Source organism: Trichosurus vulpecula, chromosome 2 (genome assembly GCF_011100635.1).
Source record: "Trichosurus vulpecula isolate mTriVul1 chromosome 2, mTriVul1.pri, whole genome shotgun sequence".
NCBI lineage: Eukaryota > Metazoa > Chordata > Mammalia > Diprotodontia > Phalangeridae > Trichosurus > Trichosurus vulpecula.
The window spans coordinates 72,193,291-72,218,813 of NC_050574.1; the positions used below are offsets into that span (position 1 = coordinate 72,193,291).

The following is a 25,523-nucleotide window of genomic DNA, read 5'->3' on the forward strand; positions in this document are numbered from 1 at the left end:
TGCTGGATCATGATCTTCCTGCAAGGCTTTCTGCGCCTTCTTGCCCCTCTACATTCTTAGTGAACTCATCAGCTACCACAGATTCAATTAACAACTCTATGGAGATGACTACTAAATCTTAATGCTCAACACTGATCTAGAGATCCATTCCTATATCATGTCTACTTGGATGTCTTGTAAGAATAAGCACTAAGCACTTATGTACCAGGTACTCTACCAAACGCTTGAAATACAAAGACAAAAGTTAAACCACAGCCTGCCCTCAAGAAGCTCACATTCCACCAGGGGAGACGACATGTGTGCATGTAGGTATATATGTGTATGTATATAAAACGAATACAAGCTGGTTTGGGGAGGGAATATACTAGCAGTTGGGCAGATTAGAAAGGATTCATGTAGCTGTGAACTAAGAGAAATTCTAAGGGACAAAAGTGAGAAGGGCCAACACCTGAAACTCAATTTGTTCAAAATGGAATTCCTATGTTCCAGTAAACTCATCCCTACTTCAAACACCTCTAATTCTATAGAGAACACCATCATCCTTTTAGTCAACCACTGCTTCCCAAACTAGGCATTAATTTTTGACTCCTCTGTTTTATTCCCCCAAATCCAATCAGTTGCTAATCTTGTCTCCTCTTACCTCCACACGTGTCCCTTTCTTTCCACTCGTACCCTAGTTTAGGTATGTTATCACCTCTTGCTTTAACTATTATCATAGCCTCCTAATTGTTTCCTCTACTTCTTCCTTTTCCCACATATACTCTACACCAGAGATATCAAACTTGAGCAAGCAGTACTTAACAGCCAAACTGGATTGAAATGTAATGGGAAATCTTTTAACAATAAAAAAATCATAAATCTTAATGTTTTTCTAATATGCAGCAACCGGTGCAGCTACAAATTTGACCACTCTGCTCTAAACAACTTACAAGTTGCTATTTCTAAATGTGATGCATACCACTCCTCAACTACAAAGCCCTCATTGCATTCCTACTGCCACTAGGATGGAATATAAAATCTTTAGCCAGGTATTTAAAAGTCCTGAACAATGAGGCTCCCACTCTTTCCATTCCTAATTCATTAGCTACTCCCCATCCTTGACATTCCATCTTTCACCTCTACGCATTTTGCATAGTCTAAACCCCCACTCCCAACCCCAAATGCAGGATACTCTCTCTCCCCCCACTTCCATCTTTAAGACTCCCTTAACTTTCTTCAGAATACAGCTTCTTTTCATAATTCTGGTAGTTGGCCATAACCTCTCTTTCCTTCTTGCAAGTATAGATGTATTTAGTTTGCACATATTTTCACTTCCTTCTATGTATATGATCGATTCCCAAAGTAAAACTTTAGATTGTTTAGGGAGATAACTATTTCATTCATTTCTTTGTAGCTTCACTACCTGGCACTATGCCCACCTCCCCATCCTCCTCCCAGCCCCAGCATTAGCACTAAGTGTTGATCAAAATGAATGTAGCACAATCTCTCTGTACCGTGTATTCATAGAATGTCAGAGTAGGAAGAGACCTTGGAGCTCGTTTAGTTCTACACTCTCATTTTATAAACAAAGACAAGTCCAGAAAGAGGAATGAACTTGCTTAAAAGATCATGCCATGAACTAGTTGGAACAGGAGACTTCAAGTGCCTGGTTTCTAGACCTCTGCCCAGAGAAAAGGAACTAAAGATGAAATTGCTCTTAATTATCCTCATTTGAGAATATCTTGAGAGGGTAACAGATCATTTATTCCCATTTTAAAATCAGTCACAGACTTTTAACTTACCAAGGTTAAAAAGTTACCAAAACATCTGTGTTTAGTTTGGGAAACTAAAGAATAAAGTGCCAGAGTTACCATTAGTAAGCACTCGCTTTGAATCATAGAAATCCTAGTATGGAAGTGGCATCAGAGGCCAATGTAGACCAACCTGTATCTACGAATAAGAACTACCTTTATAACATTCCAGTGAGCAGTGGCTGAGCTGGTTTGGAATTAGGCTAACTGGGGATCTGAGTAACCAAGAAACTGCAGGGTGAGAGTAAGAACAGGAATACACTTTAGGGAAAGATGAAGTACAGTAGCATAGAGGATATAAAGAAAGTTGGTGTTATTCTATGCATAATAGTGAAAGAAGGGGGGAGGAGAACATCTTTGAGAGCACTAAAACTTAGGTACTTAGACAGAAATATGATTTCGCTGTTTTATCCTCATGGGTAACAGAAAATAAAAAAGATTCTGGAAATCTTAGTTCAATTATTGCTAATAGCATGCGCAGAAAAAAGCCCCAACAAACAGTCCTCCACTTCCTTTTGTTAAGTCTCCTCTCTCTGCTTGCCACTTCTAAAACTTCACAAAAAGTATGATTTCTAAGTCACAACAGGGCCACTCTTCACACATGGCTTTTAGTGAGGTTACATAAGGAATTTCAGTGGACTATGTAACAGTTAGTGCTACATTTCCAGGGTACATTAAGTCCTGGCCCCTCCCTTTCGTTTCCATGTTTTAAAATGATGATTCTTCTTTAAAGAAGTCTAAATCTGGTTGCTTCAGTTAGTCATGACAGGAAAGAAACATAAGAACAGATGTCCATTCCATCCTGTGAGTGGCATGAAAACTGCCAATTAAACCAGAAATGGGTGAAAAATTGTAATTTATTGAAACTCAACTCAAAAAATATAAGATGCTGTAGTGTACAATATATTACACAAAGCACCCTCAGGTGCACATTCAAGTCAAGTAAGAACTCTGCCTGCCTCCCTCCCCCCAGCCCTCCCACCCTAGGGCCTCGGTATCTGTTCCATATACAATCATGCACACTTAATTTGAAAAAGGAAGCCCCAGTATATTTGATGTATTAATTAGCACCAAACAGAGCACAGTTCCATTTTCTTAATAAAACAAAACAAAAAAAACCCAACCAATAAACAAATCAACTGGGGAGCTAATGAACGCTGCCAATACTGTTGACAAAGATATTATACATTCATGAAAATGCACAGCCTACCCTACCCTAAACAATGGTGTGGCTGCTGCTCAGCCTTTGTTCGAGTTGGCAATTGTCCCCATGCTGCAGTACTGGAGCCAGTCTGTTCTCTAAAACAAAATTGCTACTTAGGAACTCCCTACTACACAAAGCTCATCTGTTTTTTTTGTTGGAAACAAGTCTAAAAGAGATGTGGAAAATTTAGATCTTTCCAGGACGACCACCGGCCGCAGATAATGAAGCTGTTTTAAGGCAAGCTCTCCACAGTCTGTTAGTGCCTTATCTAATATGACCCTCAGATTTTCGAGGGAAGGGACAGTTGATGACTCTGCTACAATGATAGGCTGGATTGTGGTCAGGTTGTCATGAATTGCAGAATCACTGGAAGGAAGAGGTATATCAACTTTAGGGCTGCTTTCATTCACTAAGCCATCCACAGTCACATTCCCTGCTAAGTCATCATTGGGTTGTGGGACATCATTTACCGGTAAGTGCTCTGCTGGCTCCCAATCATCAAAATCATCCTCTTTTTCCTTACTTTCCTGAATGAATTTTAAAAATGAAGATTCAAACCCCATGGGTTTATAAGTCTTCAAATCAAATGATCTGGCCTGTGAATGTTTCCGAAATGTATCTTTTGGGATGTGAATTGGAGTTTTTACCACATTACTTTCCAGTCTAGAGCTACCGTGCCCAGCTTCTGGTATCCTTTTTCTTTGTAAAGGCAACTGGAAATTTGTTAAATAGGGCCTGCTCTCAGTTCCATCAGTGTTCTTAGGTGCAGATTTTTCAATTTTACAGGGAGGCGGCTCAGTGACATGACACTCTTCCAAACTAGTGGTTTCTGAACTATGGTTACATTTTGAAGTTTCTCTATACAAGAAGGTATCTGTATTAAATACCGAATTGCTTTCTATACACCCTTCCTGACTCCCATTTCCCTTATTTTCTGGATGAGGGGAACTGGTGCTTTTCTGGAGAGATGCTTCATTTTCACCTGGGGGATGGGTACGCACTGTGCTTCCTGGTTCACAGTTTCCGGTTTCTTCCTTCTTTACACAAGGCTCTATCTCAGAGGCTGGCTCTTCTTTAATTTTGGTACCATACTTAACACAAACTACTAGGATTTCCATCTGCTGCTCTAAATAAGCACTGCTCATCTGGTGGGTACGTTTGTAATGTCTTAATATACTACTTTCCAATTTGACAACAGATGCACAGCCTTGAATCATGCAAGGATATTGAGTGTGTTCAGACTGCTCTGCACACATATTCAGGGCTTCCTCTTTTGTTTTAAAAATAATTGGAAGCTTTTTCTCTTTAATGAGGCTGCCACATTTTCTAGTTTTAGCATTCAATGCCTTCTTATTATTCTGACTTGTTTCACTTTGAGCCCGGGTGGTTCCAAAACCTTTCTCACCGTCACTTCTCAGTACACTCTCATTTTCTACTTTTGGATTTCCAAAGAGATCATCATAATAATCCTTGTGTCGGTAATACACGTGTTGAGAGTAGTTACTTCGATGTGTGAAGATTCGATCACAGCCATTAAGGTCACAATGAATTTCAAAGTCTGAGTTCATCTCTCCTTCAATACCGTGCTGTTCCATCAAATGGTGCTTCAACTTGTTAAGAGTGTAGAAGACAGCTGGGCACTGTGGTTGGCTACAGGAAAATCTGGCAGCAGAGTCAGTTTCAGAAAGGGCTTTCTGATCTTCGACAGGGTCTAAGTTATGGGAATCACTACAGTGTTTAGCCAGTGCTTTGGAGCATATGAAGCGCTTGTTACACTCTTTATATTTGCAAGCAAATATCTTTTTACATTTGACCAGTTCCCTTTTTGTTCGTGCTTTGTCTTTTTCTAAACACAACTGCTCTCTGTTGTACTGATGCACTGTTCGATAGTGGCGAATCAAGCCCTTTAGATTTGTGAATGAAGAATTGCAACTTTTATGAATACAGTGGAATGGTTTGTGGTACTTGTTCAAAATATAGCACAGATTTCCTTTGGCAACAGTTCTTCTACTCCCTCTTCCCTCTCTGGCTTCTAGTTCTTCCCTGTGGCTATCTATTGGTGATGAAATGATGGATGATTTTCCTGTCACATTACTATCGATTTCTTCACAAGAAGATTCCAAATCAGTTTCTGAACTACACTCTTCCTTTTTAGGATGTCGGATCTGCTTCTCAGAGTTGTTAGTCTGATCATCTCCAAGCTCTGTATTGCCACAAAAAGTAGAAGCAGAGCAACTACCCATGACATTACCTTTCAAGTGATCCCCTGTGCATGGGCTTACATGATCACATTTTCCATTATCAAATAATTTATGAGTGACTTTTTCATTACTAATCTGATGCTTATTTTTATAATGAATTCTAAGGTGGGTTTTTCTGGTAAATGACCTTTGGCAAATATGACACTGGAAAGGGGAGTATCGATGCTGAAACATAGATAACTGTAGAACCTTGTCTCTGGAATAATTATGTTTTTTGACATAATGCATCAATAAAGCCTCTCTGGTCACAAATTCATATTTGCAGCCTTGAAGTTCACAGAAAAATGGCTTGGCTGCCAACTGTGCAAGATATTGACTTGATAAATTTTCTTCTTGATTCTGAAAGTGAAGGTCTGAGATAGGGCTTGATGAGACTGACTGAAGGGACTTAGCACCATTGGATGGATACACTGGCAGTGACCCTGAGAAGGATGTTATTGAGTTTTTCAAGCTTAAGTGTTTCAAGCGTAACAGAAGCTCCAACATGGCATCCTCAGTACACGGCACTCGGGAAGCACAAATGGCAGCTCCTGAAGAATGGTGACAACTTTGAAGATCACTTTTACATTTAGTGTGAATATTGTGATCTAGACCTTCATCTGGGGAGTCACTGTTTGTGTCTGAACCTGGCTTAGGCTCAGCACTAAAGTTCTCATTTGTTTGATTGTGTTCACTGTCCAAAAATTGAAAGATCTCCTTATCCTTTATTCCCAATGTTTTTTTATGCTTGAAATGGTATGGATGAACCTTTCTGAGATGCTTCTGCATACCTCTAGCATTTTTGTATGTGGAACCACAGCCTTCAAAACCACAGGTAAACTTTTTCCCATCAAAACAAATTGCCATATTGGAACATTTGTCTTTGAAATTGGAAGGGACAAAGACTTTATCATGAGAGGATATTAAAATATCAGGCATAGTCTCAGGGGAGTCCAGTGTATCAATCAGTTCTTCATTCATTGAGGCAGATGAGCTGTGACTTAACTGATCACTAGAGTTGCTGTCACTGTTGTCTTTTAAGTTATCAGAACCTGTTTCCTCAATATCTGGAGCTAACTGAGAACTAGTTGACTCCACAGAGAAAAGCAGATCCTCAGGTAAATGTGATTTCTCAGTTGGGTCAAGTAGATGAGGCTGATCTTGACAACTGTTCTTTTCATTTGCTGCAGGTTCAAGCTTTACTGTTGTCTTAACATCTCCATTCGAAATGTCACTATTATGCATGGAAAGGTGATTCTGAAACTCAGTTTTAGAATAATAGAACTTTTTGCAACCAAGAAAGTTGCATGTATATGATGCATCCCGGAAGTGCTGTGCTTCATGGTGATAAAGCTGTCCTAGGTCACTGAAAACAATACTGCAGCCATTTAATTCACATTTGTATCGAAGATCCTCATGTTTTTGTTTGTGATTAAGTAGCTCATTCACTGACCCAAATGTCGCATAGCAGTCTATAGAGACACACATGTAAGGCTGAGGCCCACAGTGAACTCGTTCATGCTCTCGCAGATGAAAGGCTGTCATGAAATGTCGCCGACAATAAGAACATTTTTCTCTCCGGTTCTTCATGTCCAAGTAATGCTTTGCATTTTCATCATTGTTTTGATGTTCGGCTTTGAGGTGCACACTTAGGTACTTAAATTGCTTAAATACTCGGGAGCAGTCTGTCCCAGGACAAGGGTATAAATCTCTATCTTGCAGGTGGCAATCCTCTAATTTGCTGAATGTAACATACTCATGAGAATCTCCCTGTTCATTGGATGCCTGATTTTGATCTGATGTTGCAGGACTTGGGCCATTACCCTTTTGAGAACGTTCTCTCTTCATCAATAATTTCTTTCTGGGTCTGTCTCTTCTGCTTGGTGGCATTTTCACATGTTCCATCACATGAGGTACAAAAAATTCTTTTTTCTTGAATTTTTTTATGCAGACAGGGCAAGTATAAATTCCATCTTCCATATGCATCTTAGAATGATGTAGTATCCTCGCTTCTATACATTCTCTCTTGCAGAGCACACAGAAAAATTTATATTGAAGCCACCTCTGGTACCTTTCAGAAGAACCAATCGGCTTTTTGTCTCTTTTCTCCTTCTGCTGATCTGCTGAATCTCTTCTTTTGGAATGTTTATCATCTTTATTCTCTTCATAGTCACTGAGAAATGACTCCAAAACATCTGTCTCATTAATTGACATCTCATAGCCACTGAGGTCATCATCAGAATCAGAAGCTTCTTGGCCTAGAAGTTGGTGACAATGTCGTTTTAAGGTTTTCCAATCCCAAAATTCAGGATCAAAAGGCCAATGGGCTTTTAAAGCTAACAAAAGCTCACATCGGAGAGAGTTGGGAACTGGAGCATTTTCCTCATCAAACTTTTGATCTGGTTGCAGGTATAGTTCTTCTAACATATTAAATCCAGCCCAGCTGGGCTCCAATAAGAATTCAGTAAGCTGACAGGCTCTTCTAACTTCAAGGTCTTCTGGTAAAAGACAACCAATTGTCTTACACACTGATGTTTTCATTTCATCATCTTCACTTGATCGGATCTGAAGAGCTCTCACACATAATAAAATGGACACTGCCACTCCAGCATCTTCTGCCTAACCGAAGAAGAGAGGAGGAAAAAAAGTGTTAATTTGATTTTTGTCCTGAAACAGAGAAGAAAATTATATAAAAACATCCTCACCAGTTCTCCAGCCCTGTACCATTTTCTGGCCCTGGGTATTGGCCCTTCCAATGATCTGAGCAAATGATTAAAAACAGAGTTATTTACCTCTGTGTAAAAATCTGCAGTATAGTTATGATTCCCAAACATTCCAAAACTTTATACTAGATTTTCTCTTCCTTTTTTAAATCTAGCTTTATTTCACTGGAATCTCAGTTAAACAAGATTTTTGCACCTGTGAAATTAAAGACCTTAGGGACAGCCTCTTCACTTTTCTTGCTCAAAAATCTTTATTACTTTTGAAAACTCATCTGTATCTGTTTTGGGCACAAGCTTACTAGCACCTTTGGTGTCCACTTGGCCCTCAACTCTCACCTGTGGCTCTAAGAAGCTATAGGATGTTCAGTGGTCACATACCCCAGTAAAGTCATCTGGGCAGACGGGCTAACCCAGGTACAGGCATAACCAATGGGCCACAACTTGTTGGTGAATTAGGTGGCTATCTACCTCAACCATGTGAAGCCTTTCCCTGGTGGAATGGGCAGATGAGGGCAATTTGTTCCATCAGCTATGAAGGCAGTTGAAGCAAAAGCTGTGGAGTGCTTGGATATTGGCTAGACATTGAAGATGCCAAGGTCATTCACTGCATCCTGGGCCACTGCCAGTCATCCTGACTTCCATCTTGCCACTGGACATTGATGACTCAGGAAAAGAGAGTGAGGCTGGTAACTTTGTGCAATTCTGCCCCACTTAAATCTAATTCATGCACAAAACACCATCCTGTGATGTCACTGGTCTTCTTTGAAAATGAAGGACAAACAATAATAACTAAACCTAAGAGATAAATGCTTGAAATATTTCCTAAGACAACTACACAACTTGCTTTGGAAAGATGTTCCAGTCTCTCAATCTTAGTAGGCAGATGGTCCTAGTCTTTAGCCTGCATCCCTCTTGTTGTATATTCATGCTGGTTCTCACTTGACCTCATATAAACATGAATAGGAAGAAAAATCGCCACAATCAAGATTTCCTAAGCACCTCCTGTGGGAGATACAAAGTAGTAGAAAACTTAAATCTCTAACCTCAAACTTATAATGTGGTACAAATATACATAAATGTTCACTGCTACTTATCAGTGTCGTGGTCAACAGAAGATTGAAGTAGTTGTAGTTTGGGTGTCAAATAAGTGATGAGACAAACTGGACCCAGAAAGATGTAGCTTAGATAAACAGGGAAGCGTAAAGGGGAGGGTATGATCTTCTAGGCAGGAGCAACTGTACGAGCAGGAATGAAAGCTGGAAAGTCATCTACCAAGCCAATTTAAGGTCATGTACAGTGACCAATATCGTGTGTTTATTAAAAAAAAAATCTGTTTTCATTTTTATTCAAACTATTAGTATTCAGAACATGAACGTGTTGGGAGCACTTTAGGGAGTATGCACTTTTGTATAATTCACACATCTGTGCCTGTATGCCCACTTGGTGATGAAGGAAATTGAGGCACTACTTAATTAAGTGACCTGGCACAGATATATTACATAAAAAGTTATATGATGTATTACCCATCTGATGATCTTTCTTAGAATCACAGACAGCTGGAAGGGACACTGGAGATCATCTAGTCCAACCCCCTCACTTTACAGAGGAGGAAACTGAGGTCCAGAGAGGTTATGTGACTTGCCCAAGGTCACACAGGTAGTAGTAGTAGTGGTAGTAGTAGTAGTAAGTAGCAGTCGGGCAGGATTCAAACTCAGGTCCTCTGACTCCAAATCCAGTGTTCCTTATACTATACCACCTTCCTGATTCTCCACCTCTGTTCCAGGAACAAGAATAGGTAATTATGTCTTCATTCAGCGACTACAACCTCCTTACTGGTTGTTTCTAACATCCATTATATCATTTCAAACTTTTTAGGGTGATTCATTTAACCCCACCCAGTCTTTGACCATATGAAAGAGTTTATCATTATACTCTACTGTACCTTACACATTTTATCTTCTTTGACTATTTTTAGCCCAACTCTCATTATTGTAGAAAGAAGTTCTACAATCATGCCAGTAGATTCATTCAGAACTCCTTTAGGCATTACTTCTTTAAGCCTCAATTTCCTCACTGATAAAATGGGGATATTAAATACTTAAAGCATTTACCTCACAGGGTCAAATAAAAGAATATATGTAAAGTGCTTTGAAAACCTTAAATGGTTCCTTAAATGTCAGTTATTATTATCCTGGAAAGTAATTTTTCTGGGACTGGAGACTTGCTCTCATGTAAAGAGACTCAATGCTCTTACAATGTCTTTATCTAGCCAAAGGTTCAACTCCTTTAGAATCATTGCCAGCTTTAAGATTATTCTCCTTGCTGGTAAAGGAGGAAGGAAAATATTTCTTTCAAAGAATAATGATAGGAATGGTTACTGAAATGAAGACTACAAAGGAAAAAATAGCAGAAAACATTAGGCTGTACATATCTGGATACCTGGGTTAGAACCTTACCTCAGTCATTAGATATGACTTTAGGCAAGTCCTTTTTCATCTCAGGGCCTCAGTTTCCCCATCTATATAATGAAAGGGTTGAATTGGCTAGATGGGCAAGTCACCTAACCTCTTAAACATCAGTTTCCTCAACTATAAACTAGGGCTAATAATAGTATCTAATTGGTGGGGTGGTTGTGAGGATAAGACAAGATACTGTAAAGCATTCAGCCCAATGCCTGGCACATGGTAGGTACTTTTTCCCCCTTTCGAAGAAATTCCCTACCAGGTATGAAATTCTAAAATTCTGATTAGGGACTTAATTGACATTACAATCCTCAGATGAAATTAAGGTGGTGGTTCATGATGTAGAACCCTGAAATACTAAGGTATTAAGAGTTGGGAGGGTGATGACCTCAGGTATAATCTGGACCTGTCCAAAGAGAAGTGTCACTGCACATTATTAGATAACTGGCTTCTGAACACAAACTATGATATCAGCTCAAGAGAACATGGGACCCACAAGGTAAGGGTGTTACCCTTCAACAATGCTTCATAATGTGTGTTTTTATGCCTAGCTTATTAGTTGCACAATCTTGGGCAAGTTATTTTATTTCTCTGAGATTCATTTTCCTGAGCAGCCTAAAGTACTTACTTCTGTTTGTACAACTCTAATCAGGCAGAAGAGGTGTTGCTGTGTTTTAGCAATAACACCAAACTGTCGACATCGCTCCAAAAAGATATCTAAAGAAGGATCAATTCTTCTTTGCAACTTACTCCAAAAAAGAGTCAACTCCCTAAGGAAAAAAAAGAAAAGATAGGTGGTAGACCATTTAAAAACAATGAGATGTGTTTGAAGTTTTAGTTACATTAATCTGTGAGCAAGATCGGCTAAATGGGAAGGAAAATCTGCAACATTACCTTTACTAAGACTTCATTATGTCAGTAAACTCTCCATTAGTTTGTCTCAATTATTATCCTTTTTTTGCTCCCTTCTGAATCTAAAGGCAACTCTAATCCCTGTCTCCCCAGACCATTAAGGTACATGTTGCTTTTGCAACAAACTAGGTTTCCTAAAGGGTAGGGGCTATATTCCAGATTCACTTCCTTTAGAATTCTAATCACAAGCATATATTTGACAAATATTCTGAGTGTACTTTGGGCTGCTTGATTTCCAAGTTAAGCTCCTTCTAATTCTATGAATCTGTATTGGCCTATATTGTAGAGCTGCTGAACTAATCCTCAGACTAAGGTGAAATCTATTACCTGACTCATTGAAAAGTATTTCAATCCTAAAAGTGTATTACACATTCAGTTTGGGGAATTAATTCACTAAAAAGGTAGTGAATCATGTTTTTAGAATCACGCTTATTTCTTATAGTGATCATCTCATTTCCCTTTCCTGGCTTCCTGAAAAAGATTTTCAAACATTACCTTAGCGAAATTATTTACTGCAAACACAGTACATGGCACATGGTAGATGATTAATGAATATTTGTTGACTGATTCGGCAACCCAAATAATAATGTTATATTCATATTCTATTTTCCCTGTCCCACTCCTACTATTTACTCCCCACATTCTTCAATCTTAATATAAAATTCATCTACTGCTATTCCCACTGAATTTATGCTGCAGATCTCCTAGGAAAGTGTCCCTTCTCTTAGTCACCTGACCCTTTTCTCCTCCTCCAGCAGCTTAACATGACATAACAACTAGGGATAGAAATGTGACTATGAATGAAAACATTCTATTGGTTCATGAGGAAGCACATTATAATTAACATGACTGGCTCAAAAGAAATGTGGATATTCATTTAAGAAACAATTGTCTTAGTCTTATGAATATTCTCAAATTCAATAACTAGCTTAATGTAGAATTTAAAAGCATTTATTGTTTACTCTGTGCTAAGCATTATGTCAAGTTCTGGAACTACAAAGAGAAATGTGAGACAATCCCTGCTTCTAAAGATCACACACTGCACATCTATGCAAAATTGTAAAGAAGGTGTTAGGTCTTTGCATTCTCTTATAAATACTTCATATAACTGGATGCTTTACAGCTTAACTGAACATACAGGACCTACTGTTCAAGAACGAGGGAATCCTAGAATCAGAAGGGCTATGGATGGCCTTTAAATTCATCTAGTTCAATCCTCTTGCCAAATGGATGAAATCTCAAACTATATTTAATCCTAACAAGTTACAGGACACTGAGAAGTAAGAGTATGTATATATATTATATAAAGTTAATTTTACCCAGGATTATAACGAAGAATAAAAATACCAGACCAAGGAGTACATAAGATTGTTTACAGGCAAATATTTGTAGGACCCAGTCCACAGGGTGTCTCAATCCCTTCTACATTAAGTTCTAATCTTTCCCTATGATAATCCTTTCAGAGAACAGACAACCTGCTTATGTAAAAGAGAAATAAAGTAGAGAGCTTATAATATAGCACAGTTAAATGAATTATTAATAATAAAAATAATGAATGAGAGTTCCTGATGAGTAGAGATAAGGGGATGTTTTACAAAATCACGTAGGGACAGAGAGAAAAAAAATATAGATGGAGGGGTAATAAGGTGTGGGCAGAGAAATGAGCAAACAGAGAGAAGGAAGAAAGAATAGTTATCTCTGCCATGAGAAGAGGGCCAACTTGCGATATAGTTATGGAGAAGGTTTATAAGTTAATTGGAGCCTCTGACCTCTAGGGTGCACTTATGCCAAGTATAGGGGCCTATTAATGAAAAGGAAAGCTGTGTAGGGCTACTGTCTTGAGGAATGAATCTGTTCACTTCTAATTAACCCAGAGGAAGAAGGGCCCTATCATTCAAGAGTCCCAAACCTCAGGGGTTATGGGGAAGTGGGACAAAGTATAGGATCCATGCCTGCAGAAATGACTTACCCGAGAACCATTCCTACTCACTCAGCCAATGGCAACTTGCAAACTAGAGGGGGAGTTCTATCTTATTCTGCTTGGAAAGTGATTACAGTGTCCTGCATCTGAGAATGCCCCTCTTCTGGAGACTGGGAAGGATTGCGGAGCGCCATCATCCCCAATGATAAAGCGATCATGCTACTATTACACGCATGAACAACTCTAGTGACAAGAAACTCATAAAGCATTTTCTGTCCAATGTTCAGAGAAGTCTGTTAAGGAAGTTTTCTTATATTAAATCAAAATTTGTCTCCCCGTACTTTTAGCCCATCGCCAAGTAAAAGTAAGGTGAATTCCCTTTTCACATGCTAGCCCTTCCAATCTGAGGAGACAGCGATGGCGTTCTCTACCTCTCCTCCCCTCTCCCCTACCCAACTGATGTTCTTCAAGCTAAATACTCTGAGTCTCATCAAACAGTCTGCATATGGCATGGGCTGGTGATCTTTAGTCATTTTATTGCCCTGCATGGGGCCCAATGCAATTTTTAAGAATCTCTTCTAAAGTACAAAAATAAATCTTACATTAAGGTAGAGGGCAGCAAGCTGATCCTCTCTCTTGTTCTGAGCACTCTAAGTTTCAGTTTCTAACTGTAAGATCTACGATCTCCCTGATGTAAACAGGTAAAGGCTGCACCTCATCCACATCTGCTCATCATGCACAATTCCTGCCTGTGCCAAACTACAAACTCTTCTTTGAGGATCCATCCATACACTGGAGGTCTTCCTCTAGTTCCTTTAATACTTTGTGAATGCCATGAAATATCTTGGGTTGTCCATCTGTTACCAGTCACTCTTGCTACATTACTGGCGCACCTCCTTTTGCAATATTCTATGTCTTAAATGATGTCCGAGTTGGCAATGTGCAGCGTTTATGGTAAGCAACAACTAGGACCAATGAAAGTACCAAACACTTCGAAAAGCAATCTGGCCCAATCAATCTTACTTAATTCTGCTTACAGCTCATTACTGGGCAGCTGGGTGGTACAGTGGATAGAGTGCCAGGCCTGGAGTTGGAAGACTCATCTTCCCGAGTTCAAATCTGGTCTCAGACACTTACCAGGTGGGTGACCCTGGGCTAGTCATTTAACCCCATTTGACTCAGTTTCCTCATCTATAAAGTGAGCTGGAGAAGGAAATGGCAAATCACTCCAGTATCTTTGCAAAGAAAACTCCAAATGAGGTCATAAAGAGCCAGATATGATTGAAAACAACTGAACAACAACAGGCTATGAATTATTAAACTTAATTAAACTATCTCGTATTAGTAATTTGTTAAACTTCCCTGCTCCTATGAGCTTAAAAGTCCCTTATTTTGTAAGACTATCCCTATTCTGTGTGAGTTAAAGCTCTAATTCCTCATTTGGACTCATGGAAAAAATCACACACTTTCCACGTGATGCTAAACTCAAGATATTGATGTTGTTAATATCCTATTTATCAATAAGGTTTTGTAATGCCTAGCTAATCAGTGAAAAAAAGCGTTTACCAACATGACTGTTAAGGATATGTTTTGCATGACTACACATGTATCAAATTGCCTGCCTTCTCAATGGGTGTAAGGGGGGTGGGGAAAGAGGAAGGGACAGAATTTGGAACTCGAAGTTTTAAAAACAAATGTTAAATATTGTTTTTACATGTAACTGGGGAAAAATAAAACACTAAATTTTAAAAAAGAAAAAGAATGTTTACTACTCAAAGAATGTACACTTTTCCAGTTCCCCATTCTGTTTCTAACCCATTTCCAACAATCATTTCCTTATTGTTGTCCTTTTTTAAGACGCTCCAGGATGTGTTGTTAATCCACCTTGAGGCAAACTGATACAACTTATGGCTATGAACTTATGTTCAGCACCCTCTGTGCTGAACAACGAGGAGTCAATAACATCCACGTTACTCAAGATTTTGTAATTTTGACTCTTAACAAAGCTCTGCAAACTCTCCACGGGGCCCTTGGTTACTAAGGAGTCTTGCAGCTTACTTACTGGCAATTGCTAGTCTTGCTAATAAATGGAATGTTTGGAACTTTGTTGCCTCAGTTTCTCTTTATCACAGATTTTAATTGTGACATAGGACATCCTCATTAACACTAGTGAAAAGCTTGGCAAACATATGTCGAAGCATCACTTTATGTTAGTATTTAGAGGTCCCTCTAAACTATCCCTTAAAACTATCAAAAACCTGGTCTTAAAAGATGCTTGGAAAAACTCCTGTCAGAGAAGCACCTTTAATGCTGTGCTTTTTTTGGTCTATTGAAGAGTAGGACTGGGATGCGGATTGAGAAGTATAGATTAGCACCTACTCTAGAACTTAAACAAAGAATCTCCACAGAGTTGTCTGGGAGCACTTTCTAGGTGCTAAGTCCAAATGTTCTTGCCTCTTACTAAGGTCAGTGCTCAATCCACTATAGCATATTGTTTTCTCACATGTGTTTTACTCTAAAAGCATATACCAAGGCAAAGGCTTTTTGGAATCAACAACCACAGAGGAACTGTATATTCTCTTTGTCTTTTATTCACATTGTATGACTAGGAAAATGTGGTCTGCTGAAGAAAATCTTTTAGGAAAGACCTATTTTCTTCTCACATTTTCACTACGGATGCCCTTGCTTCTTGCACAGACCATCCTCAAAGATGTATAGACGTGAAAAAGGGGGCATATGAGTCAGAGATACTGTTGTTTCTTATTGCCTCAAAAGACACAAGACTTCTGTTTAATAACCTAATGTTACATTGTCTTTCTTGGCTGCCACATCACATCACTGACTCAGACTGGGCTTTGCAGTTGAGTGGAATGAATGCACAGGTCTCTCAATTGACCTGCTTGCTAAAGGCGACTAGGTGATGCTGTGTCTGGAGTCAGGAAGACCTGAGTTCAAATTTGACCTCAGACACTTACTAGCTGTGTGACCCTGGGCAAGTCACTTAACCCTGGTTGCCTCAGTTTCCTCAACTGTAAAATGAGCTGGAGAAGGAAATGACATACCAGTGTAGTACCTTTGCCAAGAAAATGGGGTCACAAAGAGTTGCACATGACTGAACAACAATTACTACTCACATCTCCTCCAATCTGTATACTTGTGCAGATGATTTTTTTTTAAAAACATAAATGCAAGGCTTTACATGTATCCCTATTACATTTCATCTTAAGAAATTCAACATTGCTGTTGTTGGTTTTTCATTCACAAAGACCAATGACCTCACAAGGGTGATGTCTTGATCTGTGCATGAACTGGATTTAAGTGAGGTAGAGATGCATAACATGTTACAAACAGTTAAGATCTTTTCCAATCCTGATTCACTCACCTAACAAATCAGTTCTCTCAGGTGTGTCTAGAAATTTGTCAAGATCAAAATCAATTTCCAATACAGGTAATCCCAAACTTGTGAACAAGTTATGCTCCAAAAGTTCATCTGTAAACTGATTATTAGGCATGCAGAACTCATTTTCCAACAGAAACAATGAAAAAAAAGGCTCATAAGGTAGGCTCAACCCCCAGCACAAATAGTGCTGTGACCTAATAACCATTTATTTGTAATGTTACTTGCAAATCGGGAAATTTAGAACAAATTTTCCCTTCTAATATATCTCTGGGAGTGACAGGGAGGGATTTCCCCAGGGGTCACATGCATAACCAAAAGCAAGGTGATAAGAAATGACATGATAAATGCCACACAGGAACTTAACAAATGTGATAATGTTAACAGGGTAAACATTTCTGATTATCTGATAATGTAAGGAATGGTAGTTTAAAAAATGTGATCATGTGGTAACAAAGCTCACTGGCCATAAAATGAGCCAACTGAATGCTGTTTAAGGAAGTAACCAGAGAAGACATATTGAAGTCAGAATCATGACCCAAGGTGGGGCTGATTACTAAATGGGTCCCATGTAGCTATCTAGAAGCATCAGGAAGGACTAGAGAAGTGATGTCAGAAAGGTAATAGGACTTCTCCAAAGATCCTATTGTTTTTCACTTCTAAGAAGTGTATGACCACATCTTTGGGCAAAAGACATTTAGGCTAAACTTTTGCAGAATCCTAGAGTTATGAATGGGGAGTGAGGTTAAAAATCAAACCTCCTCATTTTACAAAGAAGAAAAACAAAATGTTAACAACTGTATATGCATATTCTTTATCCAGGATGAAAAAATTATGCAATGTCCTGGCACCCACCACAGATATCCTTCTCCCTAACTACACATTATGAGACCTTGAATGATTAATAACTTAATCCTGTAAATGTAGACAATAAACTAAGTAGGGAGGCCTGCAATTTACAAAGCAACCAAGTGAAAGAGAACTGTGAATAAATAGGCTTTAAAACTGACAAGAGATACAGAAATGTTTGCAGAGCCAAATAACTAGATAGGAACAGACAGATGTGAAAACAAAGAACGGTTTACCCACTGCTGTCATGGGAAAGAAAGGGTGCCAACATTCATACACATTACAATAGGGAGAATGTAAAACAAAAGTGCAGAAGATGTGTTTGGCTCAGGTGGGGCTTCCAAAGCACTTGCTCTCTTGTTCTCTTTCAAAGTTGACTTGGGAATGGGGGAAGGAAAAGAATGACAGAGAATACTTACTTTCTGAGTTGGGGACTAGATTCTCCTCAAGACTCCTTGGCACACTCTCTCTAACTAGCATTTTCAGTGCTCCTTTTGAAAACAGTTCAAGGAGACACTGGGAATGGTACTAGCACCACTTTGCCCTATTTTCTTAGGTGAATTTTCCTTGCAAGTTGCAACCTGTCCTTTTATCTCCATTTTTCAATCTGCATATTAATTTCCTCTTTTTCCTAAGCCTTAGTTCTGCTCATTTCCTTTTCAAACATATGTCTTCTCTGTCAGACCATGGTATGAGTTATTTTAATGCTTCAATGGATCTAAAGTAAACTGAGGAATTTTCCCTTCCAATACTACAGACCGAAATCTGTCCAAACCTTCACATCTGATTTGTCTTTTGTCCACGTCATCTCATAAATCCTTTATAAAAGATCCATCTTTCCTCTAGGTCTTTTAATATTTTGTGGGTTCAGTTGTAGCACTTGGGTTGTCCATTTGTTATCTGTTGCTCTTGCTACATGATTAGCCAACCTCCCTCTGTGATCAGTCTTTTCCTGGATAAATCTTTTGCCTACTTCATATATTGAAGTCATCATTGATAATGTGCTATAGCCTGCACAGGTATTTCAATTAGGGTTACTCACAATTTTGATTGTTCAGAGACTGTATTTCATAATTCATAGCTGTATGCACTACCAGAATAATACTGGTGTTAAAAAGATTGATTTTTTGTTTGATTTACTATTACTATTTACTATTAGTTATTTAAATTTGAGTTCTCACACAAAGTGGCTGATTGTGTCAATTCCCATTTTTGATGAACTTGCACATTTGTTTTTGAGATAAAACTTCCCTAAAGCAATCCATGTATATTTTGATAGGATTTACCTAATAAATGTACGTCTTTTTTTCAAGGAAGGTCTAGTGGAGGTATATTGGATACAGTTTGACTAAACTGTATGCAAAGGAATACTAGGCATTCCTGCAGTACAGAATACCCCACGGGGTCTAGAGGAGGCTATCACATGTATTCAGAATTTTAGGTTTATTGGGGCACCGCTAAGAATCCTTTCAAAGGCTGTAAGGCTATCACTCCATTCCCTAACATGGCTATGGCTACAACTGCACATAAAAATGTGCAATCCTCAGGACCTCTCCTCATTTTGTCTTCTTACCATGATTCTGTGCTTTCTTTGGTTCCAGTATACTCCTGTGCCAGAGCTGGGAAACTATGCCAGAGCAGGCAAAGAATAGAGCCAATTTGTAGAGATACGGATATCCCTTAGGAGTGTCTCCATCTCAACGGTATTTATGGACAGGCAAATTTGTATCTGTTGACTGATTTAACGGTTCATGACCATAAGGAATAAATTTCACATCTAAAATAGAAGGCTCAAAGAGGTTGTTCCTAACAGAATGGCTCTGGAAACCAAACGAGTCAGGAAGATTCAGAGGGAATCTACTCCTTGGAACTGTGTGGAGAATATGCTGAGACTAAAGTACCACGCAGGAAGTTCTCCCAACTAGAAGAGCCAGTCACAGATGGTTTTAAGAATGATCTTAGATAAAATCAGGGACCTGGCCCCCAAATCCTAAAACACAAGTTACTGAGCCAAGTAAAACTCTCTACTATTCCTATTTGGCAGGGCATCTACGCACTACAGAAACTTGAACAGAAGTTGAGGATGTGAGTATTTGAAAAATTCTTTGAAAAATGTACTGTCTTTGATTAACTTATGAGTCTAGGAGCTAGTGCTCAAAACTTCTTACATGTATCTTTTTTCAAACTGTTTTAATACCAGCTACATATTTCCCCCCCAATATCTTCAACTCTGCCCTTTGAGAATGACTTTGTCAACCACGAATTATCAACACAAACAGAAGTCATCCAGAATCAAATCTGGTGATCAAAGCTCAATCCAAGAAATTTCATTTTGGGTTTCATGCAAAATATGAATACAAAATACTGAGTCTGGTTTGCTTACATGGTTTGTAGTAAAGAACCTCCCAAACTGATTACTGGAGGAGGAGAGGAAAGAAGAAACAGTAAGCACTTAAGATAAATAGGTAAAGATCTAATAAACACAACAAAAATGTTAATGTTTTCTAGGTATACCGTTCAGGTTTAAAAATACCAATGCATTAAATATTACATAAACCCCAACCTTCTGTTCAATAAAAGGACACGCCCTGAACTGAAGCCTCTGATATTTTCACAAGGAAAGAAATTCAATGTTTCACAGAAAAACTAGATATCTAAATGTCTATCCAGTGTCACATAACCCTAAAACCTTATTTCAAACAGGTTTGGGATTCAGTTTCTGCTTAATGAATAATCTTTCATATGTCCCATCCTGGCTTGTACACGCTACCCACCTTGTCTTTGTCTGAAAGCCACAAAAGGGTTTTGCAAATACTGAAAACTATTTCCTTGCTCAGATTGCTATTATAAAGATTCACTTATACTCTCAAACTGGGACTTTTTTTTACAAGCTCTATTCCTCTTTTGGAGTATCAAGAAAAAGGAATAAAACATTTAGTGTCTAGCTGCTTCCTTGTCTTCCACCAGAACTGTTCCAGAAGCAGCTTATGGAAATCTGCCAATTCTTCAGTGCTGCAGGAATCACTCAATGGTGGTAGAGGTTAAAGGTCAGATAAGTTTGATTAAAATGTTTTCTACGAAAGGTTAATATAAAATAATAAAGGTTAATATTAAAGGAATGAAACAAGATTTAAAAGCCTTGAAAATCTGATGACAGCAAACAACATCTATTAATTTACTTTCAATTTACTGACTTAGTCTTCCAGTTGAGACTCTGCATCTGAAAGATTGTGGTCAGCCTCCTTAGCTTTCCAGGCTCATTTCATATTATTCTCATCAATTCACTTTTTTCATTCTAGTCAAACTGGATGATGATGACGGTCACTATAATATGTCCTAAGCTTTCCTATTACTGTGTTTTTTTCCTTATGCTACTCACTACCCTTGGAATATCATCTCTCCCTTTCTGTGACTGCTGACTTTCTACTCAAACTTTAAAGGCTAACTCACATACCAGGTCTTAACAGAAACTTTTCCTAACACTCACTGCTACCCCATGCATACTTTCACCTTCTACCTTCCTCCCTGGACCTGTCAACGGGCATTTTGTAAAGCATCTTTCTGGTGCATTTATTATATATCATTGTGTAGTTTTCTGTTTATGTATCTTATCTCCCAACTAAACTATTAACTTCAAGAGGGCAAGAACCAGGTTTTATCTCCACTTGGTATATATTCCTTACATCAAAGCAGGACATATTCAGTCAGCATTTAATAAATGTTGAACTTATTTAGTTTAATTACTATATACATAAAAAGAAAAACCCCTAGCCCACAAACAATGCCACCTCCTCCTATCTAAGCACTTTGGCTACTCAGTGATCATTATGGAAGGAGAAGGGAATAAGCATTTATGTAGTCCCTATCACATGCCAGCCACTGTGCTAAACTAAATGGTATTTCATTTGATCCTCACAGCAACCCTAGGAGGGTGCTGTCACTATCCCTATTTTACAGTTGAGAAAGCTGAGGTGGACAAAGGTCATACAAGTAGGAACTGTCTGATGCTAGATTTGAACTTGGGTGTTACTGACTCCAGTAACACTGCACTCCCTAGCTGCTTCATTAACTTCAAAGGGACCCTCAGAGCTCTTGGGCATCCCTCTTGCTGATCTTTAAAGTCTTTCTCCTGCCTAGTATGCCTAGCAGACCTCTGCCTGCTCAATCAGAAAAGATTAGCATTTAATCCAGCTGACCTTTCTATTCTGTTTTACTTCCTTTGGATAAGAATGTATAGATTTAGAACTTACAGATTTAGATCTCACAAAGATCACCCAGGACAAAATTGTGATCTCAGGAAACTTTTCCCAACCCTGCTTTAATGCCAGTGCCTTTCTCTGTTAATTATTTCCTATTTCTTCAACACACACCTTGCTTTGGATATATTTGTTTGTTTGTTGTCTCTCCCACTGGACTGTAAGCTCCTTGGGAGCAGGGGCTCTTTTGGTGGGCATATAGTAGGCACTTAATAAATGTTTATTGACGGATTTTCTAAATTTGGAGGAAACAGAGATCTGTGCTCAAGGACACATGGTAAATATATGATAGGCAGCCCTTGAACTCAGGTCCTATGACTTATAGAGCACACTCTTTCACAGTTCAACTCCCCTTCCTATCCATTGCTGCTGCTGTCTCCATTTCCTTTCTACTTCCCCCTTTTTTCTAAAAAGCAAATTTGTCATCACCTTACAGAACCTAATTCTTGCAGTTGCATAGCAGCTCTACTTGACAGATCCGAAGGTTTTCTGTCCAATCTAATGGCCAAACTTTCATTGGATTTTCCTTAATTGCTCTGTGGCACAGGATGACACCATTGACAACCAGTTCTTTACTGGAACTAGCCCTCTTTATTTTCCATCCTTATCCTCTTCGGCACCCTAAAAGTATCCCTTTGTGTCTTCCCTTCTACTGTCCTTGGGCATTCTCAGTCTTACTTCTTGGTCCTTTGACCTGTCTTGCCAGATTCTCCCCTCTATATGGGCTCCATTCCCAAAATTTCATCCACTATACTGATCATCTACAACATCTACAACAAATTCTTTCCAGACTTCTCCAGTAAACTATCTTTTCCACTTTCTATCTACTGGCTCCTTCCGTGTTGCTAGTGAACATGTACTTGTTTTCTCCCACCCTTAAAAAACCCTTATCTGAGTCCTATTATCCTCTATTCCTTTTCCCCTCAAGGCTAAAAGCCCTACATTTAGTGTCTCTTCTTTTCTCCTAAACCCTCCACAGCTTAGCTTCTGACCTCATCATTCAACTGAAACTATCCTCTCCCAAGTTATCAACATCTCTTCATTGTTAAAGTTAATGGCCTTTTCTCAGCCCTTACACTTTTTTTTTTGGCGGGGGTGGGGGGTGGGCTGGCGGCACACGCAAAGCAAAGGAAGGCAGGGCAATTGTGGTTAAGTGACCTGCCCAAGGTTACACAGCTAGTAAATGTGTCAAGTGTCTGAGGCCGGATTCGAGCACAGGTCCTCCTGACTCTAGGGCCTGTGCTCTACTCACTGTGCCACGGAGCTGCCCCATTCCTTGCACTTCTTAATCTCTATGTATCCGACATTGTTGATCACCTCCTGCCTCCTCTCTTACAGGACCTGGCCCACAGTAAGCATTTACTAAGCGACCCATCTATCTAGATTTTATTGATGGTCTCTCTTGGATCCTGTCCTGTCAGCCCAACTGCTCCTTCCCAAGTCTTCTTGGCTGGTTTCTCATCCATGTCAGTGGGGGTCCCTTAAGGCTTTCCATGTTCTCTAGTCTTCTGGTTTACTGAGTGATCTTACTTTCTATGGATTTAGTTATCATGTCTGGTAAATTCCAGGGATGACAGCCCAGCCCTAGTCCCTCTCCTGAGCTACAGTCAACCCTGTCCAACTGTGTCTTGGACATTTAGAATTAGGTTTCCTGTAGGCAACTCAAACTCAAAAGCTCCTCAAAGAGAACTCCCCCGCCCCAACCTGCCACAAAAATCCCTGACCCCTCCTCCAAATATCCTCATTACTGTCAAAGGCCCCACTAATCCTCCCCAGTCATGCAGGTGAAATCCTTATAGTCATCCTCAACTCCTCCAATTCAATGTCAGATCTTGTCTTTTCTGCCTTTATAACATCACATATATATGTCTGCTTCTCTTCACTCATGCTGCTGTAACTCTAGTTTGGACCCACACCGCCTCTTACCTGTACTACTCCAAAAGCCTTTTTACTTGTCTCTGCTTGACTTGTCAGACTCTTTATAATCTAGTACCTTCTCAGACCTTACTCTCCTCTAAAGGCAATCTACAATGTAGAGACACTGGCCTGCTTCCATCTCTTCAAACACAGCACTCTATCTTCTGTTTCCATGCTTTTGCACTGGCTGATACCCGTATTTGGGATCTTATGTGTCCTTACAGCTCCAATTCTTGGTTCTACCAGCTTTCTTCCAGACTCAATTCAAAGCCCACCTTCTTCTGTAGGACAGTTTTCTAACCCCCTGAGTTGCTAGTGCTTTCCCCTGCCAAATTACCATTATCTCTTCTGTGTGTCTTGTCTGGACCTAGTTATTTACACAGGGTTTCCTGCATTACAACATGAGCTGTCTGAGGGCAGGTTCTGTTTCCGACCATTCTTTATACTCCCAGCACTTAGCACAATTACAGGCACACATTAAGATCTTAATAAATGCTTGTTGACTTATCAGACTTTTCTCTGTGGCCTTCTCTTGGCCTCTCAACTCACTCAATTCAAATACAACCTACTGACCCAGTTAAAATTAAGTGCCACCATCTCCCTGAAGGCCTCCTCTGGCCACAGGATCCAGTAATGACTCACCTCTTGTACATATCTGCAAGCTCTCTTGGCATCCTTGTTCTCTGTGCTACTCAGCAATCACGGTATCACAGGTAGCCTTACATTGTCATTAATTTCACATGCGCATGCGTCTTACCTCTTCCCCACCAGTCTATAAGCCCTGGATAAGATGAAATAAGCCTTACCTTTTTTTTGGGCCTACACATACAACTAAGGTCTACTGCTGTAGAGATTGGGCAATAAAAATCAAAGCCAGTTAAGAATTTTTGACAGGCAGGATGATTGAATGCTGGGCTCAGAATCAGAAAGATCTGAGTTCAATGCCTGTCTCAGACACTCTCCTTATCCCTCTTAATGCTAGAATCTTCCCTCTGTTGACTGTCTCCAATTTATCCTGTCTCTCTCTTTTGTTCATAGTTGTGTGCATGTTGTGCTCACCACTGGACTGCAAGCTCCTCAAAAGCAGGGACTGTCTTTTACCTGTCTTGTATTCTCCTGGCACATGGCAGGCGGTTAAAATGACAGGACTGGACTGGGCCTCGAAGGTCTCTTCCAGCTCTAAATCTATGATTCTAAAATCTGTGAATGTTCAATCAACATGTATGAGCATGAAAGAACATGCTACAGAGTTCACTTATGGAAGTGAATGTTGAAAACATGATAATAATAATAATAATAATAATAATAATAATAATAATAATAATAATAAATAGTTTTCTTTCTTAACTGTCCAGCTGGGATGCCATGTCCTCCAAGAAGTCTTCCCTGACCCACTCGCAAGGTCTACCATCCCACTTCCCTCAGGCTTTGAGGTTTCTCTCCTTTCTCAAATTCTTCTAGATGGAAAGATTTCTCCCAGTTCTGATAATTCAATCAACATTTTTAAAATGCCTCTTTTATGTGCTAGGCTCTGTGCCAAGCACCAGTGGATACATGGACCAAGTAACAAACAAAAATAGTCCCTGCCCAGGAGGAGGTTAAAATCTAGGGGTGGGGGGGCGAGCACTGAAGAGGAGATACATGTATACAAACACTTCTCTACAGGGTTATACAAAGTGATTTAGAAAGTGAACAAAACCCTAAATCCATAGGAACAAAATCCTAAATTCATGCAAACCTTATAGCAAACAAAAGGCTAAGGGGAGGCTTTTAAGCATTATACTTACTTGTACACATTTTGCACCAGCCAGCACAATGTTAAGGACTGTAAGGGCAGGGATTATATTAGGTT

General features: G+C 39.3%; 1 protein-coding gene across 1 annotated transcript in view; it reads right to left on the bottom strand.

The window, feature by feature from the left end:
- Positions 1 to 2,630: 2,630 nt before the first annotated feature.
- The window catches only part of RLF (RLF zinc finger), a 121,147-nt gene continuing 98,254 nt past the window's right edge, over positions 2,631 to 25,523 (bottom strand). Inside the window, exons 7-8 of the mRNA XM_036745207.1 lie at positions 11,048 to 11,189; positions 2,631 to 7,853 (exon numbers count right to left, since the gene is read on the bottom strand). Of these exons, the coding sequence (XP_036601102.1) occupies positions 3,108 to 7,853; positions 11,048 to 11,189 (4,888 nt within the window). The 3' untranslated portion in view covers positions 2,631 to 3,107. The remainder of the gene's footprint in view (positions 7,854 to 11,047; positions 11,190 to 25,523) is intronic.